The sequence below is a fragment of the Macaca nemestrina genome, chromosome 11, assembly GCF_043159975.1.
Source record: "Macaca nemestrina isolate mMacNem1 chromosome 11, mMacNem.hap1, whole genome shotgun sequence".
Classification (NCBI taxonomy): Eukaryota; Metazoa; Chordata; class Mammalia; order Primates; family Cercopithecidae; genus Macaca; species Macaca nemestrina.
In genome coordinates, this window is record NC_092135.1 from 130,332,222 (window position 1) to 130,349,327 (window position 17,106).

At 46.0% G+C, this 17,106-nt stretch overlaps 1 protein-coding gene across 1 annotated transcript in view; it reads left to right on the top strand.

Annotated features, from left to right (window-relative positions):
- LOC105473922 (DIS3 like 3'-5' exoribonuclease 2) overlaps positions 1-17,106 on the top strand; it is a 374,047-nt gene that overhangs the window by 297,787 nt on the left and 59,154 nt on the right. Inside the window, 1 exon segment of the mRNA XM_071073554.1 lies at positions 8,585-8,818. Within this exon segment, the coding sequence (XP_070929655.1) occupies positions 8,585-8,818 (234 nt within the window).

A 17,106-nucleotide genomic window follows, 5' to 3' on the forward strand; every position in this document is an offset into this window, starting at 1 on the left:
CTAGAAAGTGGCAAACTGTAACTCAGTTGGCCTCTGGGGTTTCTGTTGGAGTTAATGTCTGGTGCCCAGGCCGCTGGCATTAGGGACTAGAGAGCAGGTGTGAAGTAGGCACAGGATCCAGGAGGGGCTGTGGGCCTCAGTGCAAACCAAGCCAGATTGGAAGTAATGAGAGTTTGGACTAGACTCAGGGTTGTAGGGCAAAGCCCACTAACCACACTCCTTGTACTATGGTTATCCAAACACCCTACCTGGACCAAGCAACCACATGAGAGGTAGACCTGGTTGGTTAGTCCTGGGATGAGTATCTCTTACCCACAGTCAAGATGCATGAAATGAGAGGTCAGATTCCAGACTTACATCCAAGGGATGGTGCTTCTTCAAGACACTGGCAAGGAAAGCTTGAGGTTAGCAAGGGCCAGGGGAGCAAAGTTCGGAACCAGATGGGAGGTTCAGGGAGCCAGAGAAGGCCAACGGGCAAGGGGTAGCCCTGCATCAGGAACCCAGTGATGAAGAGGAGGGTCTCTGAAGCCTGTGTGGCCAAAGTCTGAGGCTGGTTTTGCAAGCAGTGGTGACTTGTCTTGGCTTGGACTCAGAAGGAGCCAGAGTGGGGCCAACAGCATCATGCCATAGCTGCTGCGTAGCCACCAGTCTTACCTGGAGTTGAAGTGGAGAAAGCTGTGTATTTTTCCTTAGTCTATTGGAATGGCTTACTTTCTGGAGCAGGCGTGGTCAGCTATAGAAAGACTGTTCCAAAGTTTTCTTAACGCCCACTAAATTTTTTTTTAAACACTCACAAGAAAATCTTGGACATGTATGCATTCATTAAGCTAGTGCTCAGGCTTTTAGGTCAATAAACGCTGAATAATTTATTTTTAGCATATTTCTCACATGTTGGTTGTGAGCGCCTTATTCTCTGACTTAGTAACTAAGTCCTTAGACCTTAGAACCTTAGAATCTTAGGGCCAAAGATCAGAAAAATAAAAGAAGGGTTTCACAATTGATTAGCTCTCCTCAGTTTGTATCTCCTGTGACATCCCTGCTGTGTGCTGTATAGGATTAGTCAGGACCCAGAGTGTACTATGGAAGTCACCTGTTTCAGCCATTTACTTAGGTCAAAAACCACGGGGTGATTCTTGACTTTGGTCTTTCTCTCGTGCTGCATCTGCCAGTGCAGCACACAGTCTGCCAGTGTGTCATCGCTGCTTTGCTTTCTGAATGCCTCCAGAATCAGCCCCCTTCCTTAACTACTGGCACTAATACCTGGGTCCAAGCTATGCTCTCTCACCTTGACAAATACAGTGGCCTCTTGACTGTCCTTGCAGCCTCTGCCCTTGCCCCACGTCGTCTCCTCTGCATACAGCTGTCAGAGTGATCCTTCTGAATCTTAAGCCTTGTCTCTCCATTAAAACTTTCCAATCTGTCATTCAGAATAAAAGATAAAACGTCCTGACAATGGTAACTTTTTCCTCATTCTTTTCTGCCTGTCTTCTGTGCTAGAAATGCATGGACTCCAGAGTCTTCTTGCAACCAGCCTCTCCTCTCATGTCCTGGAGCGTTGCTGCTCACAGGAGAGAAGCTGCCTTTGATGTATAACCGAGCTCTCTGCTGTGCTGCAGGCCCTCTCCCCAGCTCCAGGGACTTGACATCAGTCAAGGTTGAATTTCCCCACCTGCCATCTTCTCATATCCTTCAAGCCTCTGCCTCTTCCTTGTAGCTGAGCAGATCTTTTCCTCCCTGCTTAACTCATTCCATTCTGAGAATTGGACATTGTAGAACTATGGTGTGTACCAGTTCGGGCTTTCTCAGCTGAACCTTTAGTGCTACTTGGGAATCTTTTTGTCACTAGGTTCCAAGCCTTTTTTCTTGGGTTCCTCAACCTCAGCCTTGCTTTCCACTCCTCTTTCCTTTAAGACCCATCATTTTCCCAAGTACTTTTCATTTCTTCTTCTTGGAAACCAGAGAGGCTAGCCAACTTCAACTGCTGAAGTCCCCCTTGCCACATCAAAATTCCTCTCTGCCTTGCCACTACATGGGAGGCTGAGGCAGGAGGATCACTTGATCAGATGGAGAACAGATCGAGACCCTGTTTCTAAAACATAAATGAATGAATACATAAATAAACAAATATTTGGCTGGGCGTGGTAGCTCATACCTGTAATCCCAGTACTTTGGGAGGCTGAAGTGGGCAGATTACCTGAGGTGAGGAGTTCAAGACCAGCTTGGCCAACATGGTGAAACCCCATCTTTACTAAAAATACAAAAATTAGCCAGGCATGGTGGTGGGCGCCTGTAGTCCCAGCTACTTGGGAGACTGAGGTAGGAGAATTGTTTGAACCTAGGAGGCGGAAGTTGCAGTGAGCCACCTGTGAAGAGAAAGCGAGCATTCCTCTGGGTGTAAGTGGATTGTGTGCAATGGTGCTTCAGTCTAGATAGTCACGCCTTAATCTTACTGTGTTCATCTCTTCCTATTTCAGGGGAAGCCTGAGCTTTGCTCGGTGATAGTGGCACTAGTGCGAGGGCTGGGGCTTGTGGAGGAGCCTCTTGTTTGCTGTAGCCACCCCACTGTCTCTGTCGTCTACAGTTGCTAGGACTTTCCCTAGCAAGTTGGCGTCCTTTCCACCACAGGCCTGACCTGCCTCTCTCTGCTCTCTTCCAGCCCGTCCTCTCTCAGCCCAGTCCTTTTCAGACACTTGCTGCTTGGCACCTTTGACTTCTTTCACTGCAGGGCTGCCCCTACTAAGGATGATTGCCCTGTGTTCGTAGCTCTAAGAAGCAGCCAAAATCCACTCTGCCTCCCACCCACCATCACTCCAAACAGCCTGGTTTTGTTCCAGTCAGGAAAAGGTTTCTTTCTTCCTCGTATGTTTTTTGAACAAAATATTTTGCATACAGAAGCCCGGAGCTGCTGCAGAAGTGATTTTGTACCTAATTATTTAAGATTATAAATTAACCCCACTTGCAGTTTTTTCAACCAGAGATATATCTTAATGAGGTGCTGACATTTTTCAGAGGATAAATTTAAAAATACATTTGAATGGAACTGAATAATTTTCAAAGGAGGTGGTCATACTTTTGTATCAATATAGGAAGTTGATATGTGTTTGAGACATACTTGGTTTATTTTACTTCATCATCTGCCTCTGTCTAATTTATGACCTTTACCTGAAATGTAATAAAAGTAACACTAGATTTTGGGTCTGTCTTTAACTGGATCTGGTCTTGGCTGCCACTTAGGAGTTTGTATGACTTTTGACAAGTTCCTGGCCTGTTTTCTCAACTGTAAAATGGGCTGAACAATGCACTCCTCCCAGATGTGCTGGGAGATTTTAGAAGTAGTAGGTATAAGAATACTCCTAGTGTTAGACTACTTCCAGTCTTACTTAGTACAGTAGGTAGGCCTTGAATTACGATGCTTCGGTAGATAATCATTTACTCCTTTTTCAGTAGGTTTTTCCCAGTAATACGCCTTCAGTCGGTGTTGGCACTGTATTTAACTTGACATTCTGAACAGTGATATTCCAGAGTATGTGCAGTAAACTCACCTGCCTACAGAAGATGACCCAAATCCTGTGATTAAGAAAGAAAAGAGGGGCCAGGTATGGTGGCTCACGCCTGTAATCCCAGCACTTTGGGAGGCGAAAGCGGGCAGATCACAAGGTCTGGGGTTCAAGACCATCCTGGCCAACATGGTGAAACCCCATCTCTACTAAAAATACAAAAAATGAGCCGGGCATGGTGGCACGTGCCTGTAGTCCCAGCTACTTGGGAGGCTAAGGCAGGAGAATCACTTGAACCCGGGAGGCGGAGGTTGCAGTGAGCCCAGATCGTGCTACTGCACTCTGGCCTGGCAACAGAGCTAGACTCTCTCTCAAACAAAAAAAAAAAAAAAAAGAAAGGAAAGAGGAAAGACATGATCTTCGGTATGAAGGGTTTTGTTTCTGAAGCTCCCCCTGCTATTTCTACTTTTTCCATGAAAAACTCTGTCCTTTTGTCTTCTGCCACTGGCTGTGGTTATGCACTGGGCATTGATGTGAATCCAGTTTCCAAATTGGAAAGTAATGAGGTGTTCCATCCAGAGAGGCCTGCCTTCCATACTGTGAGCTTGGCTGTTCTGAGGACCCCCTCTATTTGGATCTTTGCTTTCTTGCTGCCTTTCTCTGTGTCAGGCGACAACAGGCTCCTTTCTTTTCTGCTTGGCTTCTGCAGAGGATGGTTTCAGGCCTTCTTTCCCTGGCCTAATCATTTTTCAGTACATGTCAGCTATGACTCCCAGAAGCGCTGGATTGTGTTAAGGCAGAGTAGATTCGGCTGCCAGAGGTCCCTGTCCCTGAGCAGGAAGTTCCTGATGGCTCTTCAAGCTTCTACCTCAGCCCTTCGTGTATTTAAAGAGAAGGTTGGGATGGATTTTCAGGGTTGCAGGCATTAAGGAAGAGGACTGAAGTGAAGCAAAAGAGCTATGGGAAAGTGATCATCAGCACTGCAGTCTCCAATTTGGTAGTGTTCCTATGTGCTGTTAGGAAGGGATATCTGTCTTGACTGATAAGGAAACAAAGTAGAGGTGCCCATTAAGGAAAAAAAAGGGAGCTCAAATGAACTGATAGCCAGTGCCACCGTGGGCAGTGAGCAGGCTTTGGTAAAGAGTGACAAGCTGCTGCTTTGGGCAAGTCTCAGGTAATCAATTTTAGGAATACCTCAAGATTCCAAGGGGCTCCTCGTCAGGGCCAGCAATCAGAGGGGTGAGAGGGAGCTACAGAGATGTGCTTAGAGCCAGGAGACAGGGGCATGCAGGGCACAGGGGTGTCTGGGAACCTCATGGAACTTGCTGCTAAGTTTTATGCATAAATATTTCAGGGAAGAGGGCCTGGAGCATTCACTAAGTTTTTTTCTGTTTGTTTTGTTTTTTTGAGACAGAGTCTCACTCTGTTGCCCAAGCTGGAGTGCAGTGGCACAATCTCCGCTCACTGCAACCAACACCTCCCAGACTCAAGCAATTATCGTGCCTCACCTTTCTGAGTAGTTGGGATTACAGGCGTGCACCACACCATGCCTGGCTAATTTTTTTTTTTTCTTTGTGGAGATGGGGTTTCATTGTGTTGGCCAGGCTGGTCTCAAACTCCTGACATCAAGCAGTCCACGTGCCTTGACTTAAAGTGCTGGGATTACAGGCATGAGCCACCATGCTTGACCAAAATTCACTAGATTTTGAAAGCAGTTCTTGACCCATGGTTTATGTGAAAACAGATGCCCGATCAGGGTGCAGTGGTTGCCCTATGCTGGAGCATTCACTTGGGAAAAAGACCACAGACCCTGGGAGGCTGCAGACCCTGTGACCTGAATCCTGGATGCTGGAGGGAACCTCCAGACCACTTGTGAAATGTGAAAGAGAACGGTGGAATAGAATTGAAACTGACATTTCCTGAACATGCTGAAGGCAGACTGTACAGCACGATGTAGACGCACAGAAGGAGTGACTGGGTTTGGAACAAAATGTAGAAAAGGAAGCAAGCTAAATCACCAGGGGAAACCCTTGAGACCACAAGAATGAAGAGGTCATGGCCCTGTCATTCCAGAGGAGGCTGGAGCAGCTCTTCAGGAAATGTGGATGTGCGAGGAGGACAAGCCTGGCTGAGCCTAAAAGGGGCTCTTCAGACTCTTCTGGAGACCTGCACGTGGCCCTCCCCACTGGGACTGTCAGGTGGTACCTGGAATTGACTCTACAGTTGCTTTTGCCCACAGCACACACATGCTTCCTGAGAGTCAAATTCAGACCTGCTTGCCACAGTGGAAGACTTGTGAGATTATTTGAATCCCTTATGTCTTTGGATAGTGGTAGTTCTTGGAATAATATGGAAAGAATAGTTTCAGGATTGTTTTTAAAGAAAAGTTAAAGTCAGTGATTACAGATTCAAGACTCTTATAAGACTTTGCTCTGGACAAAAATGTGAGTAGTTGCCACCATTCTCTTCCTCTACCCCATGGCTGCCATTTTTCGAGAGTATTTATGCTTCCTTTAAGGGAGGGTGAGGGTACCAAAGTGGTCTCTCCAGCCTTCCAGGGCAGAAGCTGTATTCCCTGGAGGCTTTGTAGTGTGAACAACTCCTGGGCAGGGCTCAGGCCTTCCCCATGGGGAATGCCTACAGACTCTTCAGTTGGCTTTTTGGAAAGTATTGTCTCAGAGGTTGTGAACAGAAGAGTTGGCTGCTAAAGAGCAAGGCAAGGGGGATGTCTGCAAGCTCAGGTTAAAAGGTAAAAGGTTCTACTCTTGACTGGCACTCCCTCCCTTTTCTTGCACAGGAAATACACTTCCACGCATTTATCTCAGAGCTTTTCCATTCTCCTCAGGCCCTCGAACTCCACCTAGCCTCCTTTGTTCTTTGCCTCATGCTCGACTACATAGATTGGGGTTCTGTGATAGTCATGCTCTCCACTTCCCTCTTCTTCCCCTTAAGGTCTCCTCCCCTTTCCTTCCTTCCTTCCTCCCCACCAGGCCACGCTTCCTCTGTCCAGGATGGATGGCCTCCACTTGGCCCAAAATCCCTTTTGTTCTCTTGTGTCTTCAATCTTCCTTCAATGCTGGTTTCTCTTCTTGACCCTACAACCGCCACATAGCCCTCTGTTCTGCTCATTCCAAAGCGCTCCTTCCCTCCCGTCCTTTTGGAAGTGTTCATCCACACTGGTTGCATTGCCTCCACTTCCAATGCCTCCACCTATCCTTAACCCGGTGCTTCCCAGGCTTTTTCACATGTCACACACAGAAGATGTAGCTGTTTGAGTGGCATAGGGGATGTGTGCAGGAGGCTGATGGGAGGCCGAAGCTCTGGCTGCCCTGGGAGTGAGAAGAGCTAAAGCCCTCCTCACAGCATCTCCAGAATCCATTTGCAGTACATGCCTTAAACCTTTGCAGTGTGACTCTGCCTCTGTCCTATATTTTCCTAAAACAGCCTTCCTAAATACCACCAACCAGCAAATGCTCAATGCCAGGAGCTTGTCTTTGTTTTCTCCTCCTTGATATCCAAGTGGCATTGGACATACACTTGTGGTTTAGAGAGAGTCTAGGGCTGGACTGCTTGGGTTCAGTTCCCAGTTTTGCCAGTCTCTAGCAGTGTAACCTTGGGCAAATTCCTTAATTTCTCTATGCCTTAGCTTCCTCAGCTGAAGAAGAGGATAGCGTAATTCCTACCTCATCGTGTTGTTATGAGAATTAAATAGTTGCCATATGGAGAGTGTGAACAATGCCTGTCTAATAGCAATGGCTCTCTGAGTGTCCCGTGTTGCCTTTGAGTCCCCTTTCTTAAAGCTCTTTTCTCCTGCTTTTCCTAACGGGGGACATTCCTGGGTTTTGTCCTGTCTCTCTCAGCTCTCTTGTTTTTCTACTGTTTTCATTCCCTGGCTTCTCGTCTCTCCTTAACATGAAGGAGGTGTTAGGCCAAGCAGCCCCGCCTCTCCCGACCGCCCTTTCTTCCATAGATCCTTCCACCTCCAGACGGTCCAGGCCCACATCCGAATGCCTGCCAGATCCCCTCGCCTACATCTCTCCCTGAACCTCAGACCCAGGAGTCCCCAAAATGTTTTAATGCCCTTTTTAAAAAAGTAATACATATTTGTTATACAAAATACAGAGAAGTAAAAATAATAATGAAGTGCACCTCAGTAGTAATCCCACCGTTCAGCTGGCACCACCACTAAACTTGGATATATCTCCTTCAAGCCCAGGGGTTCTCAGCCTGGGCCAGCTTTCCCCCAGAAGATATTTGGCCATGTCTGGAGACATTTTTGATTATCAACGTGGTGTAGGGAGAGGTGCTCCTGACATCCAATGGATAGAGGCCAGGGATACTGCTGAACATTTTATAATACACAGTTCAGCCCCCTGCCCTACAAGGAATTAGTCAGCCCAACAGTGCCGAGATTGAGAAGCCTGTTCTAGACTTCTGTCTCAACATATGTGCCCCAAATGGAACAGTCAGAATGGGTTTTCTCTTTCTAGCCCCATCCTGCTTCTCCACCTGTGTTCCCTCTTTCTGTCAGTGGCCCTGCCTTCCCCTTCTCCCTCACCCCACATCTGAGCTGTTCCCAAGTCCGCAGAGTCCCTGTCTGCCACATTATTGGCAGCTCTCTCCTCTACTCCCCTCAGTGTCGACATCCTCTTTCTGTCAGTGGCCCCGCCTTCCCCTTCTCCCTCACCCCACATCTGAGCTGTTCCCAAGCCTGCAGAGTCCCTGTCTGCCACATTGTTGGCAGCTCTCTCCTCTACTCCCCTCAGTGTCAACATTGATGCCCACTCACCGAAACTAATGAAAAAGCCTCCAGCATGCCTTATCTGTGCCACTGGTGTCCTTGGGGACCGTTCATAGGCGTCCATTGCCCATTGGATAATTCCACGCCGGGTGGAGACTAAGCTCCCTGAGGGCAGCAGTTTCCATGCTGATTCATCTGGGTACCTAGCCCGAACCTGCCACCATTCCAAGCACACAGTCAGTGCTCAGTAAATCTTTGTTGAATGTGTATGGATGAATGGTTGAAGGAAGAAAAACCTGAAAAAATTGGTCCTCACAATTCCCTCACAATCTGTCCATCTTTGCAGATCCTTGATGAATGGTTTGGCCGGACCATCATCTGCTCCTGTACCAAACTTAGCTACGAGCATGCACAGAGCATGATTGAAAGCCCAACTGAGAAAATCCCTGCGAAAGAGCTGCCCCCCATTTCCCCAGAGCATAGCAGCGAGGAGGTACACCAGGCCGTCTTGAATCTCCACCAAATTGCCAAGCAATTACGCCAGCAGCGCTTTGCGGACGGCGCACTTCGTTTGGATCAGGTCAGTACATGTTTTTTTAGTGCAGCCAACAGATTTGACTCGTGCCTGAACCCAGCATGGATGAGGGCAGCTTGGCAGGCTTAGATTCTTCCTTCCTTCTCCTTGCCCAGTCACCACACTAAAATCTTGTTCTCTGAGGCCGGCAGGAACTAACTTCCATTCACTCTCCAAATACAGGATATTATGCAGAATATTCTGTATTTTGTATGATTCCACAGGTACACGAGGCCTAATGACATGAGCCAAGGCAAAGAGTGGGTCTGTGTGGGTAGCTCTGACCAAAACCCCCAGCTGGTCTTCCCTGGTAAGGCTGTGTCCAGTCTGTGATCCTCACCTCAGGTCTCTACTCAAATCTGTTCTTTAATGGAGGCAAGAATAGGAGGCATGGAAATTTAGGAGGCAGCTGACCAGTATCTGATACGAAGGCTTGGAAAAAAAGTATTTCTTCTTATACCTCATCTCCCAAAAGAGTTATTTGTTAACAAATTCCAGATTAATATCTGAAGAAGCAGAGAACTGAGGAGACTGTAGAACAGCGGTCCCGTTGTTTTGGGCACCAGGAACCGGTTTCGTGGAAGACAGTTTTTCCATAGACCGGGGTGGGGGATGGTTTCAGGATGAAACGTCCACTTCAGATCATCAGGCATTAGATTCTCATAAGGAGTGTGCAGCCTAGATCCCTTGCATGCACAGTTCACAGTCGAGTTTGAACTCCTATGAGAATCTAATGCCGCCACTGATCTGACAGGAGGCGGAGCTCAGGTGGTCATACTCACCCACCACTCACCTCTTGCTGTGCGGCCCAGTTCCTAACAGGTCATGGACCAGTATGGCCTGTGGCCTGGCAGTTGGGGACCCCTGCTATAGAACATTGGCTATTGAAGAACACATTGGCCTGGATTGTTATTGATAACTCTGAAATCTCACAGCCATGCTGGCAGCCCTCTGGGACTTAGGCAGCTGTCACTTAAACCTGCTTGAATTTCCATGTCTGAGAGTCAGTAACTATTAGGACCCAGGATTTCTTTCTTCATTGTTTGTCAGTATATTACAGAGCAGAGACTGTGTTTTGTATTATGGACTTTTTTTCTCCTTCATTTATATTTCTTACCCAAACTCTCCTTCCTTGCTTGTAGTGTGTGCTCTGGGAAGTTTCCATGTGTCTGAAATGAGGTGGGTAGGAATGTGGAACTGTTCACCAGACTGCCTAATGCAGACTTCTTTCCCTAAGCCTGTCAGCTGGGAGAAATCTGAAAGGCCTTGTAAAGCCCTCTGATTGAAGTTCTGATTTTATCCTACCTTTTGCAATAGCCTTGCACAAATGCTTCTTAGCAGGCATTGCAAAGAGGTTCTGCCCAGGGGCTAGGAAGAAGTGGCTGCCCTCGGGACCAGTGGATGACCTGTCCTGCCTGTGCGTGGCAGAGTCAGGGTAGCCTCTGGAGTTCTCCTGCTCCTCCTTCCCCGACCTGGGCTCAGGCAGCCTGAGCAGCCCTGTCTATGTGAGAATACTGACAGGGAGACAGGAGGCAGAGCGGACGCTGAAGAAGACAGCAGACGTGGTGGAAGAGAAACTAAAGGCATAGGGGATTACAGAAAACCTACTTTCCTTCCTTTAAGAAATCGTTCATGGGAGTGTAAACACATTCCAGTTCTCATTTACAGGTGGCTGGCTGATTGTCAAGTCCAAGGACACTTTACAGTTCTTGCTTCTTAGACTTCTGACCTACACCAGGCCCTTTGAAACCCACCTCCTGGTTCTCTGTTTCTCTTTGTACATCTCCAGTAATGTCCTGCTGGCCCCCTTTGCAAGATGCCTCTTGTGCTTACCACTTTAGGGTTGGCATTCATTCCCTGGGATCTACCCCCGCTTTATTCTTTCTCCATCCATACTCCCACCCTGAGTGACCTCTTGTGAATCTAACTACTAACTGGATGCTAACGAGCCAAAATCTGTCTCTCTATCCATGACCTCCCTCCCCCAGCTCTAGTCCATCCCCACAATATCTCAGCCAGTCTCCTTCCCTCTGTAAAACACAGTGATCAGTGATGCAGCAGGTGGCACCGGCTGTCTAGTACTGCCTTCTCCCTTGGCCTCTACCAGGGGAGTGGTATGTGTATTCTCAAACCTGGCTAGGCCAGTTGTAGTGTTGTAATTATGCAGTTTAACTAAATATCAGGGAAACTGATCAAATACTAACATAAAAAAGAAGCTGTTGTTTTTATAAAAAACTAAGTTAAATGTTTTGGAAAGACCTGGATAAGGATAAGTCTTTAAAAATTCAGTTGTAAAACAGGGGATAATTATAAAATCCAGTAAGCATTCTGTATTCAGATTGCTTCATAAATGTCTAAATTCTCATTATTTTTAAAGAAACCAAATGATAGGCCGGGCGCGGTGGCTCAAGCCTGTAATCCCAGCACTTTGGGAGGCCGAGATGGGCGGATCACGAGGTCAGGAGATCGAGACCATCCTGGCTAACACGGTGAAACCCCGTCTCTACTAAAAAATACAAAAAACTAGCCGGGTGAGGTGGCGGGCGCCTGTAGTCCCAGCTACTCAGGAGGCTGAGGCAGGAGAATGGCGTAAACCCGGGAGGCGGAGCTTGCAGTGAGCTGAGATCCGGCCACTGCACTCCAGCCTGGGTGAGAGAGCGAGACTCCGTCTCAAAAAAAAAAAAAAAAAGAAACCAAATGATAAAGTATGAACAGTGAATTGCAAGTGTAGTTTATTCAGAAAAGACTAGTAGAAATCTGGTTAGCATTCCCTTTTTGAAAGCCTTACGTTTTAAAAAAATTAATGAATGCATATACATCTATATAAATTAAAACATCTGGTGATGGGTTTGTCGCCTCTGTTTGATTCCCTTCTTTTTCTAACTTCTAGAATAACCAGCCAATGGCTACTGAAGCACATCACAGGAAAGTTTCTGTCGTAACGTTTTAGAGACCTCACCCCACCAGTTTGTTGCAAAGCTCAGTTGAATTAAATGTATGAAATACTCTAAAAACTATAGAAGACCGTCAGGTGATCCCAGCTCATATGAGGATGGGGTATAATTGTCAAAATAGAAGAATGATCTCAGATTATTGTTAAAGATCTGTTGGCATGTCTCAGAATCAGAGTTTTATTGCTGAAAATGGCTTTGGATATCTGTCTCATTGGCCCTCTCAATTTATCAGTTAGAGAGCTGAAGCTCCTAAAGGTTAAGTGAGTTGCTTATATGCAAGAAATCCAAATCACCCTGTGTTCCCTTTGCCTTCATTTACACCACGCTGACTTGAGAGAGAAAAACATTTTCCTTTTAAGTGGAAAGAAAATCCTCCAAAGTCCTAATTAGGTTCCAGTTAATTAAGGTTTGAAAATAAGGGCTTTGCACCCTTGGAGTTGATTCCTTGGTTCCCCCGAAAACAAGGTGATGGACCCCAGCTTTGGAAGGAGGAGCACATCAATCTCCCACAGCAAAGGACTCTGGTGAGGTCATTTATAAATCAGCTAAATGGCCCTATTCAGAAGTCACTGCATTTGTTCTCCTGCCCCTACTGCCTGCCTTGCCCTCACAAAAATCCATTTTTCCTTGGTGCTTTTTTGAGTAGCCTACTGTTCAGAATTGTTCTCTGATGCTTTGTTTGCCTCAGACCACTATGTCCGTGCTTTTGGTGGCAGTCCTTTAAAAAAAAAAAATCCATTTAAACTAGCCTCAAGTAGAGATGAGTCTGTGCGAGGGGGTACGATTTATTTACACATCATGCCCTTAGGTTCAGAATAAGTGTGTAAACCACAAGTTTCACCTTTCCAAGAAGTCAGTTTACCATGATGACCTTCAGAATGAATGGGAGCTGAGTATACGGCACTAGTATGGTGATTGTTTGTTGAGTTAGGGACCTACTAGTTCCAAAGTCATAGCCTCAGAACTGTCAAGCATCTTGACCACTGTGTATTTGCAGTTGGCAGCTTAGACCGGAGCTGCTTAGCCCATGTCTGAGATAATGAGCCTCAGCCCTCAGGGCCACCTAGTCTGGCTCCAGTTCCGTGAGGGCCACCTACTAGCAGTCTTGTCTACCCTAGTGTGCTGTCATATATTAGCGTATGTATATACTAGTTCATATCCTAGAGCTGTGATGGGAGACAGATAGGGAAGCACTGCCTTCTGGGTAGGATTACCTGCTCCAAATGTCTCCCTTACCTACAGTTCAACCTAGTTCTAAAGAGGTTCTAGGTACATGAAATGACTCATTTGTTTCACTGCTTGGAAAGCAAATGCAGATGCCACATGCATTCTTGTGCTTTTTGGTTGGATGGGTTGAGTAATACCCCTTCCAGGTGGTTTTTTCTGTCTCTGTGTTTTCTGCTGCTAAATTAATTATTGGACTTAACATAGATGTTTGTTTTATTTTGTTTATTTATAACATATGTCTCTCGTTTCTGAAAAGGGAGCTCCCATAACAGGGGCCCAGACTTTTTTATGTTGGCAGTAAAAGGAATCATAATGGTTTATAATCATATCCAAATCTTGAGCTTTGGGAGAGGGGGAACTGTTGGAAGTTTGCTGTCTGCCTGGGTCTTGCTCAGTGATTCAGGCCAAACTAACAGACTTTGCAGGTGGGAATCACAGAGTCCCCTGGCACTTCTGTTTATTGGGACACAAAGCCTGTTCTCAGGCACCTTCCCACTTAGGCCTGACTATAATGTGAAGACAAGGCCTCAGGCTTCTCAGCCATGGCATTCAGAAAAGATACCAAGGGAGGGTGGCAGGGGCCAGAAGAATCCCATTATGAAAGTGTCTTGGGAATATTGATTGATTTTAGGAAGCTGCACCTACTGCCTGCTGGGGCTCTCTCTCTAGCCTCTTCCTCATCAGTCAGGTGGCAGGACCCAGAAGCCACTCTGTTTGAGGGCTTCCATGTAAAATAAGCATGAGGTTTGCAGGAAGCTGTGCTCCATCATGGATCCTCTGACAGGTGATTAGGGGATGTGAGCAGTTCCTTCTGGGTCACTAACTTTGGGAATTCAGAGGAAGTTGAAGTAGTGGTGGAGAAAACCTGATGTTACCATCTTCCTAGGCAAATTAAACTCCAGGAGCTTCACAACTGCATCTTATATGAATCCTACTTGGCACAATTTTGAAACCCAAACTGCAGGACGTTTCTTTGAGTGGACTTCATTATAAAGATAGCTTTGTTAATGGAAATTATTTTTAAATACCCTGGGACCCAAGCTGCAGTAGAATGCTGTTATGTATGACCTTGACCTGGCCCAGCCTTTAAGGCAGGGATTGGCAGATATTTTCTGTAAAGGACCAGATAGTAAATAGATTAGGCTTTGTGGGCCATGCAGTCTCTGTCTCTGCTACTCAACTCTGCTGTTGTAATGTGAAAACACCAGTGTTGCTTTAAATGGATAAATGTGGCTGTGTTGCAACAAAACTTTAAGAACACCGAGATTTGAATTTTGTAGTTTTCACACATCACAAAATATTGTTCTTCCTTTGATTATTTTTCAGCCGTTTAAAAATGCATAAACCAGGCCGGGCGCAGTGACTCACGCCTGTAATTCCAGCACTTTGGGAGGCCGAGGTGGGTGGATCACGAGGTCAGGAGATGGAAACCATCCTGGCTAACACAGTGAAACCCCGTCTCTACTAAAAATACAAAAAATTAGCCAGGCGTGATGGTGGGTGCCTATAGTCCCTGTTACTCGGGAGACTGAGGCAGGAGAATGGCGTGAACCGGGAGGCGGAGCTTGCAGTGAGCCGAGATCGCGCCACTGCACTCCACCCTGGGCGACAGAGCGAGACTCCGTCTCAAAAAAAAAAAAGCATAAACCAGTCTTAGCGCATGGGTCACACAAAAGCAGGTTTGGCCTGTGGTCCATACTTTGCTGACCTCTTCTTAAACAGCCAGCTAGCAATTCAGCCCTGCTATCCAATGAGCTTTTAGCAGCTCATCATCACTTCACAGTGATGGGTAATGGAGAGCAGTTGTGCTAAGTTAACTCTCAGGATGGCTTCATGCAATTAGGTAAATTATTCCTTTGATTAGTACCATGCCTATCCAGTCCAATTGGAGGCGGGGAGTAGAGGAATGAATCAGTTTAGCATCAGTTCCCTTATTCCATTTACAGGCAGGTCGCTTTAATTAGCCTGAAGCAAAAGGAGCAGGGGTTCTCATTTCCCACTTCTGCAAGCTCAGCAGCTCTTCACAGTCAGGTCTCCATTCCACCCAAGCACACTTTCAGGGATGCTGGCTCTGCCTCTTGTAGGTGTGCTGAAGGTGGGGACTGCTCATGGCAAAATGGAGCTCTAAGGAAACTGTATAGCATTTCTCCCCCACACTGCCCCCATTGCCAAATGTAGCAGTATGTTTTGTTGAATCTGTTTCTGTTCCTTCTCTCCAATACAGTCTCTTTCAAGAAATGAGCATTCCAGCTCTGCTGTTTAATTTGTACAGTATATTTGATCCAAGGTAAGAAGGATGGGTACATTTATCCTGTCTGGCTCTTCCTTGGTCTTATTATTTATGTTGTCACTTAAACACACAAGGAAGCTATTGATCATAGGGTTGAGTATATTTGTAGAATCATTCTGTTTTCTTAGTCGTAGAGCTTTTCTATAAATAATATAGGAAAATAATGAGAGAGCCAGCAGGCCACACAGAAAATGTAAAGTGATGTTACAGAACTCTGCCGAGAGTACAGTGAGCTCTCTTGGAGAGGACCAGCTCAGTCTCAGGGGTTCAGGGAAGATTTTCCAGCAGAGGTAATGGGGCACTAGGCCTTCTAAAAGACTTGAGGGTCTAGCCAGGCTGCAAAGGCAAGCAAACTGCTGGTGCAAGCATCAGAGGGATGAGAAATAGCAGATTGTTCCAGGGTGTGTGGTGTAGAGTGCAGAGAGAGAGAGGAGCTAGAGGAGACACAGGCTAGGCCTTGGAGCCTGTAGGAATGAGCCAGGGCAGCTATGGAATGATTTTAAATATGTAAGTGACATGACCAGAACTGGGTTTTAGAAAGAGCATCCTGAAAATGAATAGAATAGAGGAAGTTTATAATCCAAGAGAGAAATGATGAGGGCCTGACTTGAGGTAGGGACCGTGGGGTGAGAGAAAATGATAGACCCAAGAGAGGAAGGAAAATCGATAAGCCTGTGGCAAACTGACTCTCTTGATTAGATGGGGAAGGGAGAGGCAGGATCAAAGGCTAGGGATCAGGGAATCAGGTTTCCAGTTTAGGCACGTGGTAGTACTGTGTACCACCAGGGAACAGCAGCAGGGTGGAGGTCGAGAAGAGAGACAATCATTTCTATAACTAGGCCTCTCTGATCCCCAATTCTTTCTTTGGGAAGGAAGCTTTATCATAAAAATAATGTGTTCTCGTGTTAGAAATTTTAGAAAATACAAGAATATAAAGAAGAAATCATAATCACCTATAGTTCCATCACCCAGAAATAACCATGGTTAATATTTTGATATAATTCCTTGTGCATTTGCTCCTTACTGCTTCATAGCAGGAGGGAAGGGTGGCTAGCATAACATATGTATAGTTTTTATTTATATTCTGCTCTTTAATATTATGTAATGAGTTTTTCCTATGTCATTAAAAAATCTTCTAAAACATTATAATGCCTACATAATATTCTGTCATATGAATATACTCTTAAACATTCAGCTACTCCCCAATTTTGAATATTTTGATTAGATTCTGATTTTTTTGGTACTACAAGTAATAGTACCATGGCCATCTGTGTTCATAAATCTTTGACCTGATCTCTGATTATATTCTTAGGACAGTCTTAGAACTGGGATGACAGCGTCAAGGATATGGATATATTTAAGAAACCTGAAACATATTGGCACATTCCCTTCCCGAGAGGTTTTACCAATTTTATACTCTTTCAGTAGCATTGAATCAGGGTATCTTACATGGAAACATCTGTCAGGAGTTCTCTGCCTGCATGGAGCGCTCTCTCTCGGTCTCGCGCTCTCTCTCGGTCTCGCGCGCTCTCTCGCTCTCGTGCTCTCTCTCGCTCTCGCGCTCTCTGTCTCTCTCTCTGTCTCTCTCTCTCAGGTGTCTAGGTCTCTGAGATATCCCAGTGGTTGTGGTTCCTTCATCTTTCATATTTTGTTTATTTTCATGAGCTGTTCTCTACGAAGAGCTCAGTGTGTCACAGACACTTCTCATTGTGTTACTTATTTTAAAAAGTACTTACAAGGGTCCTAAAATTTAAAACAACCGAAAGAGGTGGTTGAAAGTATCTTGCTAAACTCTTGATAATGTTGAGACTGGGGAATGACCC